Source organism: Giraffa tippelskirchi, chromosome 8 (genome assembly GCF_054371585.1).
Source record: "Giraffa tippelskirchi isolate mGirTip1 chromosome 8, T2T-mGirTip1v1.2.pri, whole genome shotgun sequence".
NCBI classification, from domain to species: Eukaryota; Metazoa; Chordata; class Mammalia; order Artiodactyla; family Giraffidae; genus Giraffa; species Giraffa tippelskirchi.
The window spans coordinates 163779631-163800411 of NC_137282.1; the positions used below are offsets into that span (position 1 = coordinate 163779631).

The following is a 20781-nucleotide window of genomic DNA, read 5'->3' on the forward strand; positions in this document are numbered from 1 at the left end:
TTGATCTTCCCTGTTCTGTTTCCTCCAAGTTGCTATTTTCAGTTTGTCTGTTGTGATCTCTGTCTTCATATGTGTGGTTTTCCTCACATGTGTCTGGTAAGCCTTAGTTTCTAGCTCATATTTGAAAGTGAGGGGCCTAAACGCTGGCTGGGGCTTCTAGGACATAGAGCTCGGGGGCTCCTGGTCACTCTGGGGGCTCTGAAGGACCGTTTGCTTGGAGAATGGAGCCCAGAGGGAGTCCCCAGCCTCCCCCCCAAACGGGGCCAGCCTGACCCCCGCCTCGCTCCTAGAAAGGGGCTACCCTGATGCCCGTGCCCCCTGGAAGGGGCCAGCCTAACCCCCGCAGCACCCCCGAGGGTGCCCAGTGCTCAGGTACAGCCCACCTACCTGCTCTCCGCAGGGGGGCCCTCCTGCCACCGTCACTGGGACGCTGAGGCTGCTGCCTGGTGATGCGGGCCCCGGGGGGGACTGGGCCCCAGGCTGCTTCTGGGGGAACCGAGTCCCTCCGTCCTGAGCAGCCGGGGCTGCCCGTGCTCTGCTTGCCCACTGCCCACTCACGAGCCTGTTTTCGCGGTTCCTCCCCAGTCCTTCACGCTCGTCCATCTGCTCGCCGTGGCCCAGACGTGGGTCCTTTCTTCTTTCCCGTGGTCCGGCCCCTGTAGGCTGACCCGTGTCTGCAGGCGGGTTGGGGAAGGGGAAGAGGGTGCAGCCAGCCTCACGTGCAGAGCCGCTGCCCCTCCCAGGCCGCCCTGCCTCGCCTCGCTCCAGCAGCGCTTCCTGAAGGGGTCGCTGTCGGTTCTGGGGGTCCCTGCTCGCTTCACCCCCCTTGCCCCTCAGAGGGGCTCCTGGGTGGGGAGGTGTGAAGTGCCCCTCGTCTCGCCGTATGGTGCTCAGTTCTGGTCTCAGTGCTGTGTCGGGCTCTTAGCGCTTCTTAGGAGCCAGCGGTTGACTTCACAGTTGAAGTCCACTGGATCCTGCATGGTGAGCGCGATCTCAGTGACGGGCTGAGCTCCTGCCAGCCGGCGGGATCCCCACTCCCCGTCAGCCGCGCACAGGCCGCTCTGCTCGGGGTCACCCGTTACCTGTTAGGGCAGGTCCACCCTTGCCTCTCACTGGTGAACACAAGCATTCTGTGTACTATTGCAACCTGAGGCTTCCTGGACCTTGGCCGAAGCTTCTGCTTGCTGCTCAGTGCAGATCAGAAAGTGGCTTCTGTGGCTCCGTTCTGCTCTGAGCCCTTCCCTTGCTGACCTCACAGAGGTGGCCGTGGCCACGGACACCCCTGCAGGCCGGCCGGCAGCGTCAGGCGGACGAGACCTCCATGTGGGCAGCTCAGCCTGCAGGTGCCCGAAGTGTCCGCTCGGTTCTGTCAGGCAGGCCCTTCCCCAGCTGCTCCCACGTCAGCTGCTGCGACAAGGGCCAGTGTTGACCCAGGGCTGCAGCGCAGCCCAGCGAGCCCGTGACATCGGGGAAGGTTGCCCTGAGCCCGCTGTCGGCCCGCCGGTGTGGACAGAACCGGATGCTCTCCTGGGGCTGAGGGTGAGGATGTGTCCCTGACTCGTCCCCTGGACCCGGTGGACGACTGGTCTGCAGGGCAGACCCCAGCGAGGCCTGTGTGCTCCTGTCCTCCAAGGATGTTTCTGCTGTTCTAAGCGGCAGTTAAAAAAAGAAAAAGATGGTATTGGGAAAGAGAAGGAGCAAGAATCTGTAACAGAGCCTGAGGTGATGCAAAGCCTGAGACGGTCAGTTCCTAGCTCTGTAGAAGCAGTTCTCCAGCCCCTGGTCCAGACACGTGGAGAGCGGTGTCCTGTGCGTCCGCATTCCCACATGAGTGTGGCCTGTCGCAGGTTACGTGCTGGTGAGCACGTGCTTCTGAACCCCCGGCTCTGTGGAGACGCGTCAGGAAGGCATGTGAGTTTGCTTCTCTTTGCGAGTATGAAATGTGAACAGAAATAAAACTAAAATGTGCTCATGAGAAACAACTACCCTTTCGTTGACTAAAAGCGCTGCCACAGGGAGGTTCCACTAAAACAGCTACCGTAGAGTTATATGGGTGATGTTTGAGAATCTTGACTTTGGCGGATGCCCTCCCTCGCTGTGGATGCTGGCCAAGGTGTGGTCTTCGTCCCTCTGAGATCACAGGGCTTCCCATCTCTCGGCATCTTTAGTCTGCATCTAAAGCATGTCCGGGTGAGTGTTCCAAAAGCTTAGCTCTGAGCCTGCCAAGTAAGTCTAGGCAAGGGTAAGAAAATAAACCAAATAAGTAAATAGCCAGACACCCTTTCTTGAGCCAATTAATTACTATAAAATTCATGGAAAATGCCAATTGTTCGTATATTATCATTCAACATAATCTGCTGTAACTCTCTGCGTGTCGTGGGATGTTTTTCATATTTGCCTTAAGTCTGTGGGCAAGCCCAGCGTACTCACAAACTGCTTATTTCTCCAACGATGAAATATGATCCCTGTGCTGTCAGTGATTTAAAGACAGAACGTCTGGATGGTCGATCAGAAATAAAGCTTGTGATGCCGGTTGACGTCTCTGATACCCGACCTTTGTCCAGAATACAACCGTGATCAACATTTGATGTCCATCTTCAACGACACCTGTGAGGCACGTGGTCAGGGGGCCAGTGTAATGCTGTGCTCCTCCCTTCAACCCCCCTGTGACTGGTCAGGGGCACAGGACTGTCCTGTTATTGGACTCTTCACCCGCCGATAGAGCAAGCTAGGTCTGAGATCAAGTATTGGAGTCAAACATCAGTGTAACTTATTTTCCTTCTTTGCCAAAAAGTTTCATTTGTGAAAATAGTTAAAATTGTATAGTATGTTTTTGTTGTTTGAGTATTAGTTTGCGGAAACCCAGAAGTCAACTCTAAGCCAGAGTCTTTGTTTCTGTAAAAGTGAGAATGTAAAATTGAATTCCAGTGCGAAGCCAATGTTGAAACGCGGGCACTTGCCTCCTGGACTCATGACAGTGGGAGCTGTGCCTGGGGCTCTGAAGTGTGGGTGGCTGTGGGTGTTTAAGGGGGAAGACTTGCGTTCAGACAGCCTCGCAGCTGAGTAAGAGGAGAAGCAGAGGCTGGCAGACCCTTTCTTAGCAGGAAGTGACCAAATTGTTACGTATTTTTTGGAGATTTAGTCACCTGAGATTTGTCACTAAGGCCCAAGGCTGCCTGGGTATGGCAAGGGGGCTGGTGTGTAATACAGGGATGATGTGAATGATTACTTAGGACATGAAACTTGTTCCAAATTGGAACAAGTTAAAATTATAATAAATATACCTAAAACTCAAAAAAAAAGGGGGGGAGAAGAGATTACTTCATAATAACTGACTTTATCAAGAATAGTCGAAGCACAAAGTCTTTGAGATCCCTGAAAATTGCCAAATTCCTTATTTTGGCTAATCTGTTCATTTCTGAGGTCTCACTTCTGAACGCATCATGATTTTCTTTAAAAAGGCAGGGGGAAGCCCTGGCTTTTGAAATAGACCTGGGAAGGCCTTAGAATCCCTGGTGCCCTAAGACTATGGGTTAGCATTGGCCTGTGCTCCCCGAGTTAATGCGCTTCCGTGCTCCCGCCAGGCAAAGCCAGGCCGTCTGACACCCTGGCCAGGTGCTCCCAAGTCATTAGGTGCTGATTACTAAGTCTTTATCTCCTTTCCAGGTGGGAAGGAAAGAATGAACACGAAGTAGGCAGATGTAAAGAGACCGGCAAAATTCACGTGACTGTGGATCTCAAGTACTACCGGCCCACTGAAGTGGTAAGACTCTCAGCCGCGTCTTCACTGGCCACTCCTGGCAAATCCTCCCTGGACGCCACGGCCAAGCTGCCCGGCCTCACACTGGGCGGTTTGAGGCCCTCAGCGCCTTACGCAAACCAGAGCCCTGGGAGGCGGATTTGGGCTGCTATTCTTGCCACAAGACGCACTGCTGTGTAAAGGAGAGCAGGGATAGCTCATATCCGGGAAAGGGTTGGTTTCAGAAATGGAGAGAGACCCGGATCAAAGGCAGAACCGTCGAGGTTAGGCCTGGTTGATAGCTGAGTCCTAGGACCCGAGGGATGTCCGCCTTCCCAGGGCCCCGTGACCTTCAGGGTCTGGAGGTCCCAGTGCACACACACCTGCACACGTTCACACACACTCACGTGCACTTTCACACACACTCATATATGCACACGCATGCACTCACACACATATGCACGCATTCCTGTGCACTCCCTCACATACACATAGTCAAATGCACTGAGTCACATACACTCACTTGCATACACATGTACTCACACACTCACATGAACAGATGCACACAGCCACATGTATTCATACTGTCACATACACACACACACTCATGTGCACTCACATGCACACACATGTACACACAGTCACATGCACACACACTCACATGCACACACACATACACACACAAACCTGAGCCGTGTGAGCCTGTACACTTTTTGAGCCTCAGCTCAAGTATAGTCCTGGCTGTGAAGCCTTTTCTGGCCAGTGTATAACCACCACTGAGCTTCCAACTTTTTCTCTTGGATCTACATTGTATGCTATACATGCTGCTACTGCTGCTAAGTCGCTTCAGTCGTGTCCGACTCTGTGCGACCCCATAGACGGCAGCCCACCAGGCTCCGCCGACCCTAGGATTCTCCAGGCAAGAATACTGGAGTGGGTTGCCATTTCCTTCTCCAGTGCATGAAAGGGAAAAGTGAAAGTGAAGTCGCTCAGTCGTGTCTGACTCTTAGCGACCCCATGGACTATAGCCTACCAGGCTCCTCCGTCCATGGGATTTTCCAGGCAAGAGTACTGGAGTGGGGTGCCATTGCCTTCTCCGACGCTATACATACCATATTATAACATGTAAGATAACTTATTACCATATTATAACATGTAAGATAACTTATTATACTCATTTCTTTACATCTTTTTCTCCAAACTGTGAACTCTTTGAGGCGGACGCTTTCACTATCTCAGACAATAACAAACTCGGTGTACAATAAGTACTGGTTGACGGGTGGATGGGTGGATGATGCATGGATTTCTAAATGCAGAGGTTCCTGTATGAAGAAATAACCTAGCGGCTGTCAGAGCATAGCATCCCCCTTTCCTCACTTTGTAAGAACTCCTAGCTTGGTGTTGTCACTTAAACATGGGCCACCTTTACTCTGGTGACGAAACTCAGTGTTTTAAAGAGATGGACCTAAGGGTGATAGAGAGCAGCCTCTTGAGAGGGAAGGGTTCAGCGGTGGTGGTTCCCAAACGAAATGCATGTTAACTGTTGAGCACGTTACCCTGGAACCTGTTCTACCTGTGTTTTGAACCAAATTCCTGTCTGCTGTACCGCCTTTCTGAGGTCAGGAAAGCCCCGCGAAGGAAGATTGAGAGTGAGCCTGTCACCGGTAATCACCCGTCAGGCGGTCTTGTTTCAGACAAAGGAGAGGCTTCGTTTCGTTCGCCCGTCCTCACGGGGGGAGTAGAAAGGAGAGGAAGTGTGCAGGGCTGGCTGCGGGCGGGGCCGGTCTCTGACACACGGCGAACAATGGCGCCCTGTGCGGACGGAGCGGGTGTGCCGGCAGAGGATGTGCGGCCGGGAGGGGGCCGCGGCAGTCCTGCTGACGCAGCAGGAGGCCCTGCCCTGGAGCCCACACCCGCCACCCACCAGGGCCCAGAGACGCCGCAGGCTGTCGTATTTCTGGAACCTAAACGGGCAGCTTTGTGTCCGAGCTTGCGACGAGACTCATCATCTCAGAGCGGGAACGGACGGGGCCAACCCTGCACCTCTGTGCCAGCATCACTGGGCTTTCTTTCCGCAGCCAGGAGGCCGTTACCCACAGCTTGTCTGTCGCCCTCACCTGGGGACCCTGGGGGTTGGAGGGGCACAGCATGAGAGTGCAGAGGGCCCCGGGGCTCACGAGTCGGTTTTCGAAGCCCCCGTGGACCGCCTTTCCTGCTCAAGCTCTGCATCAGTCCGGCCTTTTGTTCCCCCGGATGTCGCAGTCACACCTGCTCTGCAGGTCTGTCCCCAGAGGGGCAGAGGGCGTCTGAGCCTGAGGGCGCCGCCTGGGTCTGTCTGTGGGCTCCTCTGGCCCATCTGTCCCCGCCGGGCCCCCTTGCTGCTGCGGCAGCCTGTCCTCCCCGCCCCGCTCAGGGCTCCGTGGGGCATGTGCAGTGAGACTCAACTTTTCACCTCATTCCTCAGCACAGCAGCTTTCCCAGAACTGAGCGGTCTGACAGGCTGAGGCAGAGCTGCCCAGGGCACTGTTCCTCCAGGTGAAAGGGGACCAGACCCAGAGCCTCCGACGCGCGAGCTTGCACTTGGGTCTCGGCCCTAAGCACAGCCCGGGATGGGGGGGCGGGGGTTACTGGAACGAGACCCGAGAAGTGCTGGGTCTGGGGGCCGTGGAGCCCCCGGGGCCCGCGGCCTGCCCTTGTCTGTGGCCAGGTCCTTCTTCCGGTGCCACATGCCCCTACTCCTCCCTCGGGTCCTCGCAAAGCTCCTTCCCTGGCCACTTTTGTCCTGTGTCTTCAGCACCTAGCACCCCAGAGGCAACCCCATAAGGAGATCATCTTAGGGCCCAGCGCTTCCAGAGTGACTGCAAGGGGAAGATGCCAGACAGAAGAGTCAGGGCGGGCTGTAAGGACACGGCAGGCCTCAGAGCACCAGTGTCCGAAAGCAAGACTAACGGGGGGTGCAGATTCAGGCCAAGGAAGGCTGTTTACCCAGCAGAGCCTGGCACGAACCCCAGGGAGCCCACCAGCAGTTCTGTATGGAGCAGAACTCCCGGCTGGGGACCTTTCCCCTGTTGATCTCACCGCGGCGGGCTCCTTGGGCCTGCTCCCGCTCCGCGTGGAAGTCCTGAAAGTGTGTGTCTGAGCTCAGGATGCTGGCGTCCACTTAGAGCCGAGTGGCGTCCTGTGCTGGGCCTCTCGCTGGACACCTCTGGGCTTCCCCTGAATGTTGCGTTGTTTGGCTCCTGTGGAGAAGTTGATTCTGGAGGCTGGGCTTCACGTTTCCCAGCGCTGGTGACTGCCGTGTGAAGACTGGGCCCCCCTCCTCTGCTGCGTGGAGCCTGGTGACGCGCGTCCATGCCCGGGCAGAAGCAGGGTTGGGCTGAAGGCCAGGCGGCCTGAGCTCAGAAACTGTCCATCACAGACGGGTGACCTCGAACCTGTTACTCCCCGTGCCTCTGTCTGCCTGTCTTTAAAAATGGGGCTAATCATCGAACTTCTTTCAAAGAATTGTTGTAAAAGTAGTAATCAGTTCTGCAAAACTGCTGATCAGAACAGTGGCACGCAGGAAAACACGCAGCATGGATGCCGTTATTGTCAGTGATTCATTCTGTCAGCAAATGTTTGCCAAACCCTGTGTTAGACCCTAACGGAGTTAGAACCCTTGTCTGTGTTAGACAAGACACACACCTGTCGCCGTGGGGAGTGTAGGTGGGAAGAACAGCTCAGTTACTCAAGCCGACTGCCTTTTGAAAGACAGACTGACTTCGCCGGTGGATTGTGCATATTAACTGCTAACAAGTCAGTGACGTGGTACGATCGAGGCTTCTAGCAAACGTTTTACCATGTACTTTGATTTCTTTATTCTTGTTCTATCTTGATTTTTATCCTTTCTGACCCTGTCTGTGAAAATTCAATAGCAATTCATGGATATGGAATTATCATGTAAATATGAGAAAATTAACATTGATTTATTACTTAATTTAAAATAATAACAAAGACTTTTTGTTTGAAAATTTTTAACTTGGAAAATTCACAAAGATTGGATTAAGAAGTATTCATCCCAATGTGGCAATTGTTAATCACACCAAATGGTCAATTCACTTAAAGAGAGAAAAGCTAAGATTTTCTTTTTTTCAGTGAAACAAACAAACCAAAAAATGCCTTTTTTTCTGCAGAGCACTTTAAGAAATGTCATGGGAAATGCATTCATAGACCAAATTTAAAACCACCTATTTTTCATGAAAAAATATCTTGATTTAAACTCCACTGATGATGGAGCTGAATTTTCCTCGCTGTCCTGTTTGTCTCTAACGTGGACTTTTCTTGATGTGGTATTTCTAACATCCTCCACTGTGACTGGCTTTTGCTTTCTTTACCTAGATACATTATGTTTATTCCCATTCTTTATAGATATTAGAAAAAAAGTCCTGAGTTAAAATCTAGATCTGGGAAAGCAGTAACTTCAAAGAAGGCAAAGCTAGTTAAAACAACACCTTCCTTCAGCAGAAACATGTGGCCTGTTTCTAATCAAATTACCACACGCTTGTCGAGTTGTCCCCTCTGCAAACTTTTCCTAATATTTTTCTGTAAATGATGTTAAGTTAAATGGCCCATAATTGCTTGTTCTATCTCATAGCCCTGTTTAGAATAATGCAGGGTAACACTTTCCAGACCTCAGGAATCTGATCTGTCATCAGAGGACTTGTATAAATACCAGTTAGACCTTCGCCCAGCGCCACCCCGGGCCGTGGCGGGGGTCTTGAAAAGGCCCCTCTTCCCCGTGGCTGTGCTCCCCGCCCCGGCAGGAAGCCGGACCCTCCCTTCCCCCTGGCTCCGTCTTCCCCAGCCCCGCTGGAGGCCCCGCGTCGCTCAGTCCTGGTCCTCTGACCCCCAGGGCCTCATCCCCCACCTCCGCCCTCCTGCCCTTTGTGGGGCTGGGGAAGAGGAAGCTGGCCGAGCGGACGAAGGGCGAGCCCCCCTCTCTGCCGGGAGCAGGAGAGGAGTGGCTGGGCTCCTGGCTCAGCGTCCCTGCAGGCCCCGCGTCCGCCCTCTCGTAACCGCCGGGCGCAGTGGCGTGGATGCTGTCAGCAGTGCCTCGCTTCGGACGGAGCTTCCTCTTTGTAATTACTCCCTGACCTTCTCACCGCTCATGTTTATAAGGAGTTTATGTCTCGAAACCACTGTTTACGTACTTAAGCCTCCCTCCCAGGCTCCTCTTGCTAAGCTTTGTGTCCCTCCTTAACCGCGCTGCCCCTCTGCCCTTCTCTTTCCAGGGACGAACCCACGAGGGCCATGCACCTCGCTGTCTGCACTCGAGTCTCAGCTGGTCTCCTCCATGCTGGACCGCCAGGCAGGGGACAATTCTCCTAAAGCCTGAGGTCCTCCCTGGCTGCCCACCCCTCAAGAGTGTTTTTATCTAATGAAATGATAGTTGTGTCCCGACCACAATGCCCCTGACTTCCTCCTGTTGCTCCTTGAAGGGTTCGTGATTAGACCCAGATCAGAATGATGCCATTCAGCTTTGGTGGGGGCGGGGGGGCTGGAGAAGGTACAGATTTTAGAGGAATGAATGAAAGCGCCTGCATTAGGAACGCTGGTCTGCCCGTTTCCTGACTCATGACGGGTTTCCTGGTGAGTCAGAAGTGCTCCGCCTCCTGAGACCTGGTGTGAGACGCCTAAACCAGCCACTGAGGGGTTCTGCAGCTTTTAGGGTCCATTACAGGAATCCCCTAGTGCACTCGCCACATACATACCTTCAGCTTCTCAGAAGACCTATCAGCACATATAAAGTAGGATGTCTCTATATGACTGCGGCCTTAGAGGTTTAATCCTGAAGCAATGTTTACTGAATTCCTGCCATGGAAGTGAGTCCTCGCAGCCCATGAGAAATGTGCAGGCAGATGAAGGAGGGTCCTCGGCCGTAGATGAGGGGACAGCGTGGAAGCTGTGGGCTGGTCCGGGGCAGGGCAGTAAGGCGCTCGCTGGACCGGGAGGTGGCAGCTGGACAGCGGCAGGTGCCAGGACGTTGCAGACGGAGATCGCGGGGCTGGGGTGGGCGGGACGGTGCCGCAGGACAGGCAGCACGTGAGGGCATGCTGTGCAGGAGGGGAGGCCGTTACCCCATCGGGATCCCCCGAGGACCCAGGCACTCCATTCGCAGGGCAGGTGCAAGGCGCTGAGCTCTGGCACAATTTTGGAGCCTCAAGCTGGCACTGGGCCAGGAGGCCTGGTGTGGAGGACGGCGGTGGGGTTTGGGGCCTGATGTGCGTGAGGGGCGTTGAAGGGCGTTAGGGGGAGTTGTCACGAGCAGGAGCTGGTCCCCCACAGGCAGGCATCTGTGGGTGCAGGAGGTCAGTCTCAGAAACTCAGCCGAGGAAGCTGGTTAAGAACCACACGTGAAGCGTTTGTGCCTAAGGTCCAGGAGGCCGGACTCTTCAGAGGGGTAAAGGGCTGATGCCAAAGAGCTGACGTGAGCTGGCAGGCGGTGCCCCCCCAGTCCAGGCAGACTGAATTTCAGGGGTGAGCAGAGACCTACTTTCAAACCGATGTGCCCGGAAGGCGGGATGCGGAGCATTTAGTTCTTGAGGATGAAAGCCTCGTCTAAGTATAAGGTGCTTTGCACGACATTATCGCTTTTATTACTGTCATCATGGTTAATTATCACCGTCAGCATCATCATGGACGCCTGTGGAATCATTAGTTATCAGAGGCCATCTCAAAGGCTTCTTTGCGCCATCGGTTCCTGAGGTTTCCTGTAGTGTGTGCCTGGTTCTGTTCCCCGACGGCTTCGGGCAGAAACGGTCACGCACTCCTTCACTGCCGGCACTGCTTCTGGACTGATGGTCCCAGGGAAAGATGAGGAGTTGAGTTTCTCCTCTGATTCTGCTCTTCTCTGTGCCAGGCCCTGGGGCCCAGCGTGTTCCAGGGCCACCTCCGGAACTGCAGCCTTGCTGGCGGGCTGGAGGTCAGCTGCCACGGGAGACACTGGGCAGCCGTCCATCACCTTCCCGTCACCCACCCCCGCGCCCTCCCGCAGACACCGGCCTCTGCGCACGTCCTCAAGCCGGACGCCGCTTCCCAGACCGAAATCCACATGGGTTCCTGTGCTGCTGCAGCAAGTCCAACACCGCACGCGTTTGTGCCCTTGCGGGTCCAGGCTCAGAAGCCTGAGTGAGTTTCACGAACTAAGATCAAGGCGTTGACAGAGCTGTGCTCCTTCCAGGGGCTTAAGGGTCTGGGTGTTCTATTGGAAGAAATTACTGAGTTAATCATGTTGAACCATTGCTGGGTCACAGCGTTTTCTGTCGTTTGGAAAACACATTGTTAATCACTTTGAGGAGAAAGAAGAAATGGAAGATTCTAGTTAGCTGTCAGTTGAAAGTGTGATAATGCACACCCTCGAAAACAGCGTGAACACAGACGCGGGCCCCCGTGGGCGAGGTCAGCCTGTCTGGGTGGTGTTTCTGAGGGAAGCAGGCGGGGCCGGGAGCAGTGGGGGTGGGGGAGGGCGTGGCTTTAAAAAGAGGCCCAGAGGGCGTCCCGGAGCAGGGACCACTTCCTCCCACGGGGAGATGCTGGCCCCCCCGGGCCCGCCCAGACCCCTGCAGCCAGCGCTCTGCCAGCGGGCTCTCAGCCCTCCTCCCCTCACGCCTCGCCCTCTTCTGCCTGCACTTGGACTCTCTTCCTTCCGTCCTGTTCCTGCTCTCAGGAGCCTCAAAACCGTGTCATCCTTAAGCCCCACTGAGTCCCTCTTCCTCTGAGCCTCCCCTTTGACAGGTGTCATCTGACCACTGGCCAGTCACTATGGGGTGACCCCTTGCAGTGACTTCCTCTCGGTGACCAATTTTGATGAAAATTTCAGTCAAATGCATTGGACTAGACTTTGGATAGACTCTCTAAAACAGGTTTCCAAAACAGAGTTTTCATTAATGTCACGTTTCCCAGGGGAAGAGGAGTGGCCTGATTGAAGATGGCTCTCTTGCAAAAATGTTAACTTGCAATGACAGAGTGAAGAAACCAGAATTCTAATGACTCGTGGGTCAGATGAACAGCAAGATGAACAGAGAGAGGGTGGATCAGAAAGAACGGCTGTGATTTCCTATGAGGTCCTTGTGCCTGTGTCACCCCCCGAGGTGAGAGAGGAGCCGTTTTCACACAGTCTGGCTCATCCGTGGACGTGGAGCCCACCCCGGCTTGTCCACGAACATGTGGTTTGTGTGTCGGAGGACACGGGGCCGGTCCTCGGGTTGGTGAGCGTGGCACACTCTCTTTGTGAATCAGCCCCTCCCAGCTGCCCAGCAGGTGAAGTGGCTGCTGCCACTTTGGCCTCGTGTCCACCCCTGCTGCTCAGGGAGGCCTTGGGAAGAGACATGAGCCGACAGCCCAGGGTGGGCAGTGAGAGGCTGGCCCCATCACCACGTGAGGGAGTGAGGACGGCTCCCACTGGAGTCTGTCTGTGAAACCAGGGCGCTCATCCCATCAGGACAGCAGTGGCCAAGGCCGCGGTTCTAATTGTGGATTTCTTTAATGTAGTTATCAAAAGGCCATCACTTTCATGTCTGGCTAAACACGAAACAAAGCTGCTGCCTGTCCAGTGAGAGTGTCCACCGCGGCCACCTTTCTTCCCATCCAGCCGTCTCACACCCAAGCCTGGGTCCTAAGAAGCCTCATGTTCACAGCGTTATCGCTCTGGAGTAAACACAGATCCTGGGCTTCCCAGGTGACTCAGTGGTAAAGAATCTGCTGCCAATACAGGAGACGCAGGAGACTTGGGTTCGATCCCTGGGTCAGGAAGATCCTCTGGAGGAGGAAATGGCAAACTACCCCAGTACTCTTGCCTGGAGAATCCCATGGACAGAGGAGCCTGGCAAGCAGAACCAGAATTCAGGATCTAATTTCTACTAGAGTAACAAAGAAAAGTTAGCCAATTCTTTCAAGTGTATACCTGCCATAAATATGCTATGTAAGTGAACGCAAGGCATTATGACAGATTATTGGCTTCCCTGGTACCTCAGTCAGTAACGAATCTACCTGCAGCTCAGGAGACCTGGGTTCAATCCCTGGGTCAGGAAGATCCCCTGGAGGAGGAAATGGCAAACCACCCCAGTACTCTTGCCTGGAGAATCCCATGGACAGAGGATCCTGGCGTGTTACAGTCCACAGGGTCACAAAGAGTCGGACACGACTGAGCACACGCGCAGACCCCGCGGCGGCGGCGTTCGGCAGGACACGCGCAGACCCCGCGGTGGCGTTCGGCAGGACACACTCAGACCCAGCGGCGGCGGCGTTCGGCAGGACACGCGCAGACCCCGCGGCGGCGTTCGGCAGGACACGCGCAGACCCCGCGGCGGCGGCGTTCGGCAGGACACGCGCAGACCCCGCGGCGGCGGCGTTCGGCAGGACACGCGCAGACCCCGCGGCGGCGGCGTTCGGCAGGACACGCGCAGACCCCGCGGCGGCATTCGGCGGGACACACGCAGACCCCGCGGCGGCGTTCGGCAGGAGCGCCTTTGCACACCTGCTCAGGTGGTGTCAGTCCTCTGGCTCGGTCGCTCCTCTCCTCAGTTAGGTGATATTTAGGTGGTTCTGCCCCCAGCCTCTGCTGAAATCCAAACAGAACAACCCACTGCTTACTGGGAACACTCTCCTTTCCTTGTCTGCATTTTTCATGATATTGCTGTTTTTTTTTTAGTAATTGAACCTCTTTTCTGTCTTCCTTCCTCATCTTTATCATTTTTCCAGGCAGCTGGACTTTACTTTTGATCCCCTTATACTTGGTCTGTATCACAGACCCTACAGTGATGGTTTGTTTTAAACATGAGTTGACTGGCAGTCATTATTTCTGCTGCATCGTCTGTCTGTGTGGCATTTTTGTGCCCTGACCCTCACGTGGACAGCAGGTTAGGTTGTGGTTTTTGCAGGTGCTGTTCGCGTAAGCCACCGGCGGAGGGCTGAGTTTGTTCATGGAAGGTGAGCAGTGCAGGGAGCCCTGCGGGGTCGGATGCGCAGGAGCTGAGAGAGAAGCTGCTGCTGAAATGGCCCCTTTGGCTCCATCGTCATCTTCCCCTGACTCAGCGCCCGTTCCCCGTCCTAATTGAGGGATGATTGTCCTAAACTGCACAAAAGTACTGGGAGGTGAAATTAACGTGCGTGAAGCGTGTTGCGATCTCACCATCAAAGATGCAGCGTTAGTATAAATCGCCGCGATTATCCTCCCGGGAACTCCCCAGACCGCCTCCGGAGCCGCCTGCCTGCGCCTGTCCGCGGCCCCGTCTCCCCCTCGGAGGTGCTGGTCTCAGTCCTGGGGTCGGTTCCCGGGAGTCAGGGAGAATCAGAGTAGCTCAGGGCCTGGAAGTTGGGAAGAGGCCTGGGGACCGCACAACCCTCGGAGTCCCTCTTTCTCCCTCTTCCTCTGACGGGCGTGTTGGCGCCTGGAAACTCTTCCTCCCAGAAGCTGTGTTTCAGGGGGCACTGGGGCCCAGCCCTGCCCACCCAAAGCCGTTGTCCCAGTGACGTGCCTAAAATACAAATCAGAAACCCTGAGCTGTGCCTCCGCACACGGGCAGAGCTGTTTCTCTGTTGAGTGGGCCCTTCGAGTGGGCAGGGAGAAGGACAGAGCCTTAGTGGCCGGCGGGCCCCGGGAGGACCAGGTGAGGGCCCCCGGGAGGCCCGTGTGTCCCTGAGCACCTGCACCCCCACCCAGCCCACCCTGAGGCCAGAGGTCTCCAGGAGCGGACGCAGGGGGGCAGGAAGACAGATACTCGTGAGGTCACCGTGGGCTCCGCCCGAGTCTTGACCTCGAAACCCGCCGACTGGCTCCTCTCCTCATCACCGAGGAGCGTGGTTAGCAGAGATGTGCTTCTGGTGGCGCGTGGGGATGTGCTTTTAATTCCCCCTCTTCCCAACCAATAATAATATTTAAATTTTGGGTAAACAACATTTGAGAGGTACTGAAACGTGAGAGTCACTTAACTGCTAAAATACTGCCCTCTCATCCACAAACCACCCGTTATAAGTGTTCCCATGCCCAGTTGACGGCAAGAGACTTTGGAAAGTTGTAAGCCAGGAAGTCATAGGAAATGCCAACTGCCTCTTGCCCTGAGATACGGCCGAGCGGTCTCCTCTGAGTTACTACGTCCTGTGCATTAAGAGACCATGGACCGCAGAGTCCAGCCATACCTGACACGAAGAACTGGCTCCCTTTGAATCAGAACATATTTTGCTGCAAATGAAGTTATTTCTCATGCCCATCATCAGCAAGCAAACTAATTCACTTTAAGGAGCTTATGTAAGCTTATAGAAAGGAAAAGACATTTATAGAGTATTGAAAGGCAAACACTCATTTATAAGTAAACTTATTAATTGCTTATAATTAATATTTACATGTAGTTTTAAAATGAGAAGACTTCTGAGCCAGTGCCCTTGGGTTTGATGACATAATCTAAAAAAAAAGGAGAATGTAATAAATTGCTCTATTTTTAATTTTGTCATCATGAAGAACCTGTGAGAAAATGGCATATTGTTCATATCTCCTAAATTTCAGCATCTCTCCTTAAATTGCACGGATCTGTCTTTAGGTCTGGAAATAGCCCTCTGGGGGGTGGGGGACGATGCAGCCAGGGGCTGTTGGAGCTGGACGCTTCATGAAAAGGAAATCTCATGAAGGTTTTTCCCTGAAGAAATTTTCCTCTTCCTGCATTTCTATGCATTGTACAGTGTCTGCCACAGTTGTTCAATACAGAGTGTTTCAAATTAAATGCTAGCTTCCCACGGAGAGACTTTGAATAGATGGGCAAACTAGATAAACTGGCGACCCAGTTTTTGTGAAAGAGTGTACATCCGAGGGCCCCGCTTGTGGGGAAGGATGCAGAAGCATCTGGCTTGGTGGAGGCGGGGTTTCCATCAGCAGAGGGCGGGGCTGAAGCTGCGTCGTCTGGACCGGGGGCCTGTGAGGCAGGCAGACGATGGGGTCGCCCTAACGTGTCCCGGTCCCTGTCCTGGGACCTGTGGCTCCTTAAAGCCCAGACTCTTCCCTGGAGTGCGACTCGAGGCCTTGCCGGTGCCCATGCTCACTTCTTTAACGTGCTCATGGGGGCTGCTGGCCCGGGGACCGCACTCAGACCCGCCGGCTTAGAACGCGCGGATGCAGAGGTTCTGGTTGGCTCATCGTTTGTGTTTAGGAGTATCTTATGAGAAGCCGGCCCCAGGTCTTGTTTCATTCCTAGTTCAGTCTCTGACTGACAGGGTGACCAGCCCTCCTACTTTGTGCAGAACTGAGGGGTTCTTGGGCTTCCCAGTTGGGGCTAGTGGTAAAGAACCTGCCTGCCAGTGCAGGAGACGTCAGAGAGGCAAATGTGGTCCCTGGTCTGGGAGGATCCCCTGGAGGAGGGCCTGGCAACCCACTCCAGTATTCTTGCCTGGAGAATCCCATGGACAGAGGAGCCTGGAGGGCTACAGTCCACGGGGTCACAAAGAGTCAAGACATGACTGAGCGACTAAACAATAAGTAGGAATCGACAAAAGCTGTAGATGTTTTTCATTTGAACGGTTGTATGTTCTAATGTAAAAACTGGTTTATGGCCACAGTAAGCAATCGTCAGGCTTTTTCTGAGTTTATGTGAGGTCTGTGGCCGATTGCTCACTCACTGGGCTGTGGGCAGAGAGACTTCGCATCCCGCCGACATTCGCTGCTGCTGTTTCCACTGGTCTCCGTTGACTGCATGTGAGTCTCGCGGCCCCTGGGATAATGTTCATGCCGACACACAGGTGCACACACACAGGGCTGACATGTCAGCAGGAAAACACAGACGGTAATAAGATTGACTTATTTCAAACAAGCGTATTAGAAGTAGCAAGACTGGGCACCACTGTTTACCAGCTGTGTGACCCTGGCTGGGCCACGGGCCTCTCTGCGTCTCCGTTCCTCTGAAATGCAGACCAGGGTGCCGCCCCCTCAGTGCCGTCGGCTCAGGCAACAACAGCAGGTGGTAGGTACCAGTAAACGTCACTCTCTAAGTAATTGATTTTACTGTGTATTTTGTAAAATTTTAACAAGTCTAAAATTGAGATCAGGTGACTATATATGATCCTAAAAAACATTAAGTCTCTGTCTTTAAATTTTGTTTAAATTTAATTTTTATTAAAATTTTAATTTTAACAAATCCTGAAATTGATTTTTTAACATTTAAAGATTAGTTTTGCTGCGTGAAGCACTGTGTTCTGGTTTAATGGGCAGCATCTTCCTTTCTCGGGGATAGACAGTAACGACGCCCTCACAGTCAGAGGCCCCTTGTGTGTCAGTCGTTCAGTCGTGTCCGACTCTTTGCGACCCCGTGGGCTGCAGCCCGCTCCTCTGTCCACGGGCTTCTCCAGGCGAGAATCCTGGAGTGGGCTGCCAAGCCCTCCTCCAGGGGCTCCTCCCGGCCCAGGGATGGAGCCCGTGTTCTGTGTCTCCACGTTGGCAGGCGGGCTCTTTACCGCCAGCGCCACCTGGGAAGCCCCAGAGACCCCTTCGATGAATGAAACAGCGCTTGTTGTTCTGCGTTTTCAGCTCGCAGGGAGGTGCCACGCGCTTGCGTGTTTTCACGACCCCATGCTTGCTCCCGCACATTTCCGTGGCCCGTGGTCTTCTCTCCAGTCTGTTCAGGAGAGCCAGGAGCAGAGCGCAGGCTGGGGAATCAAAGGAGCTGAGTCTCAGCTCTCAGCCCCGTCGCCTCTCCATACGTGGAGGGGGAACCGTGTGTTTACTGTAGGGTTGTTGCAAAGATTGAAATGTGGTATGGAGGTAAGCACAGCCCGCTCGTAGGAGGTGCTCAGTTCATGGTGAACCAGGAGCCAATGGGTGACCGTAATTCCTGGTGACAGAACTTTATGTTTGGCGATTTTATGTTTGACATTTTCCCTGAAGCAGACAAAAGCCACCCCCTCGTGTGAGGAAATCTTTGAGGCTGGGAAGAACCACCCCAAGGGTGGGAGCACAGACGTTCACGTGGGCCGGGGACAGAGCCGGCCCCCCCAGCCAGGCTGGACGAGCGCGGCGTCCGCAGGCCGTGGTCGAGAGTCCGGGGTCCCGCCTCTGCAGTGGGGCATCCATTGCCCAGCCTTGGGCGCTGCTCCAGACCTGCCTAACAGATCTGAAAAGGAAGACCCCACAGACCACCCTGATTCCAGGTGAGTCAGGATATAGCAGAAAATGAAGTTCAAGAGTGTTTGTAACAATAGAGAAATACCGCCTCACACGGTGAAGTTCACAATGGATGACATCCAGCTGAAAATCACTGGTTTGCAAAGAAGCAGGACAATATATCACACGGTGAAGAGGGGAAGAATCCACCAAAACCAACGCAGAAGTGACCCGACGTCGACAGGGGCGTTAGACGTTACGCCCACGTGTGGAACCCTGCCCCACAGGGCAAACAGCTAGAGGGGAGATATGGAGAAGACAGCCGGCCTTGCAGAGATGGAACACACCATGGCCGACGTGGAAAGTACATCAGATGGAATTAAGGGGCGGCTGCTCTACAGAGGAAGAGCCCAGGGCCCCTGGAGACCATCCGAGATGAAACACAGAAAGAATTTTCCAGGAAACGAACAGTGTCAGCTCTCCAGGGCAGCGTTAACTGCCCAGATGTGCTAGTAGCTGGGGTTGCAGCAAGGAGAGAAGAATTGAAGAAACACATGAAGAAATAACAAATTTTTTTCAAATTTCATGAAAACTCTAAGCACACAGATGTAAAAATCTCCACAAGCATAAGAAACAGGGAGAAAACAGCACAGCAGGGCCCCACAGTCACGGAGCACAAGCCGAGGGCAAAGGGGACACATCACAGGGCCTGGGACGCACAAGGGGCCGAGCTCAGGAGGAAGCCCTCTGGACACCTGGGTCGTGAGCCTCAGAGAGCGGGCTCCCCACCCTGCCCTGTGGACGCTCCAGGAGTATGTGAACCAAGGCTGGGGGAGCAACCCGTGGCTTCACGGTGGCTCCTTTAGCAGAAACACTCGTGTATGCGAGCGCGCGGAAGCTGTCTGCTCACGGGCCTTGTTTGGTCTGCTCCCTGCTCCCCGCAGTGAGAAACGCTGCGCCCCATTCATTAGGCCTGGTTGAGTCCACCTGACTGACGGAGATCTTGGCTCTAACTGAAGTGTGTTTGTTTCCAGGAGGCGGTTAGGGGGTGCCCGCTGGCCGGACGCTGGGTGGACAGATGCCCTGCTCGGGCAGCTTGTGGGCAGTGGAAAGTCTCTGGGGACAGAAGAGCGCCTGGAAAGGGGTGGAGGGTCCTGTGTGAGCACTGGGCTGGGCACGAGACCTGCCGCTCACCTGCCCAGGTTGCCAACAGCGCGCTCCCCTTCCCTCCTGACTCCCAACTCCCGGGTTGGTCACAGGACACGCTCGGCTCTGATGCAGGCGGGAGGGTAGTTTCTCAGTCCAACCTCCGCTCCATTCCACCTGCCGTGACTCAAGGGGCGCATCCTGACTGCTCCACTGCTGGGTGACAGGAGTCATGAGACGGTCCATTCAGAGAGAAGTCGCGGTATAATCGCCAGTGAAAGCTTTAAGGGCTCATCGCGGAGTCGTGTCGGGGGCCTGCACTTAAGTGATTCTATGGGCTGGCTTGCTCAGGTGTGTGGCCTCTGGGCGTGGGGCACAGTCCAGGGAAGAGGAACGGGGAGGAGTCACCCTTTCGGGTGTGCAGCCTGCCCAGCGCGGTGGCACGTGGGTGCCCGTCAGCCCTTCTTCTTGTCTCCCAGCGGCTCCGGATGGGGGCCTGGGGTGAACGGGGGCCTGGGCTGGATGAGGGCCTGTGGTGGACGGATGGGGATCTGGGGTGGACAGACGGGGACCTGGGTGGACGGCTCAGGCTGTACCAGGCCCTGATTCTGATGAGGGTGCAAGAGGCCCATTTCAGAGCCGCGAGTCTCCACGCAGCGCTCAGAGCTGTTAGTAAGGAAGCCGTCCCCACAGCCGCAGCCACAGCAGCGCAGGGCCCCGGTGTCAGCTGCGCGTGGTCTCCAGCGCAGGTGCTGGTGTGTCGGGGTCCTTCCGTGGCGTCCCGTCCCGCATCCACATGGGGAGCTGATCGTCTTAATAAGTTCATGTTCCTCGAGTGGACCCCTGAAGTTGAAAGCACCACCCCCAGACCTGCACACACCTCCAAAGTGAGGCTTCCACGCCTGACACACACGGCGGTTATTTGCACTGAAGCCCGTCCCCGTCTTGCACCTGCGTCTCCTCCATTGGCCAAGGCCCCCTGCTGTCCTTTCTGTGCGAACTGACCCCGGATCCAGCTCACCACCTCCTCCCCGAGCCCGAGCTCCCTGCCAGGGCCCCGCAGCTTCCTCAGGGCATGCACTCCCACCCTCTGCTGGCTCTCCAGACAGCAGCCAGAGCCATGCTGGACCAGAAGCGAGTGGACTGCCCTGCCCCCACCTCCCCACCTGCTCAGAACGTGCCTTGAGGTGCCCACGCCCTGCCCCTCCCTGAGCCAGGCCCTAGCCCCACGCCCTCTGCCTCCTGACCCTTCAGGCCTCCCTAGGGCGGGCCAGGCCCCGGGGAGCCAGAGGGCAGGGCTGGCTCCTTCCTGCCCTGGGGCTCCGTGTCCACCTCCCTCTGTCCCAAGAGGCTCCAGTTAGCCCCAGTGCCCACCACAGCTCACCTCCCACCGCCTCTGCACCCTGAACGCTGGTCAGGGCCTGGCACACTGGCCTGGCTGCCTAGGGGGCCGGCCCTCCTCGCCGTGGAAGGGCAGGCCTAAGGGGCAGGGCAGGGGTCTGGGCTGAGATTCCGGTAGTGGCTGTGGTGCTCACCATGTCTCTGACCTGGGGTCAGATCCAGACCTGGAGGTGGGCCGGTCCTCCTTGCAGTAGGGTGGGCTCCGGGGCCTCCCAGCCCTGACTCCAGTTGTCCAGAGAAGCGGGAGACCGTGTCTGCCTGTCCCTGCCCTCCCGACTGGCCGCGGAGCCACGGACCGCGGGGGTCCACTGAGCGCTGTGGTTCTTCATCGTGGGAGGGACCACATCCTCCAGCAGGTGGGAGGGTGCTGGTGCGG

At 55.3% G+C, this 20781-nt stretch overlaps 1 protein-coding gene across 6 annotated transcripts in view; it reads left to right on the forward strand.

Annotated features, from left to right (window-relative positions):
* GMDS (GDP-mannose 4,6-dehydratase) overlaps positions 1-20781 on the forward strand; it is a 415668-nt gene that overhangs the window by 359876 nt on the left and 35011 nt on the right. For 4 of the 6 annotated variants that reach the window (XM_081523637.1, XM_081523638.1, XM_081523645.1 and 1 more), the window contains one exon: positions 3667-3763. The exons of the other annotated variants lie outside the window; for them this stretch is intronic. In XM_081523637.1, coding sequence (XP_081379763.1) covers positions 3667-3763 — 97 coding nt within the window. The remainder of the gene's footprint in view (positions 1-3666; positions 3764-20781) is intronic. 6 annotated transcript variants of the gene reach the window in all.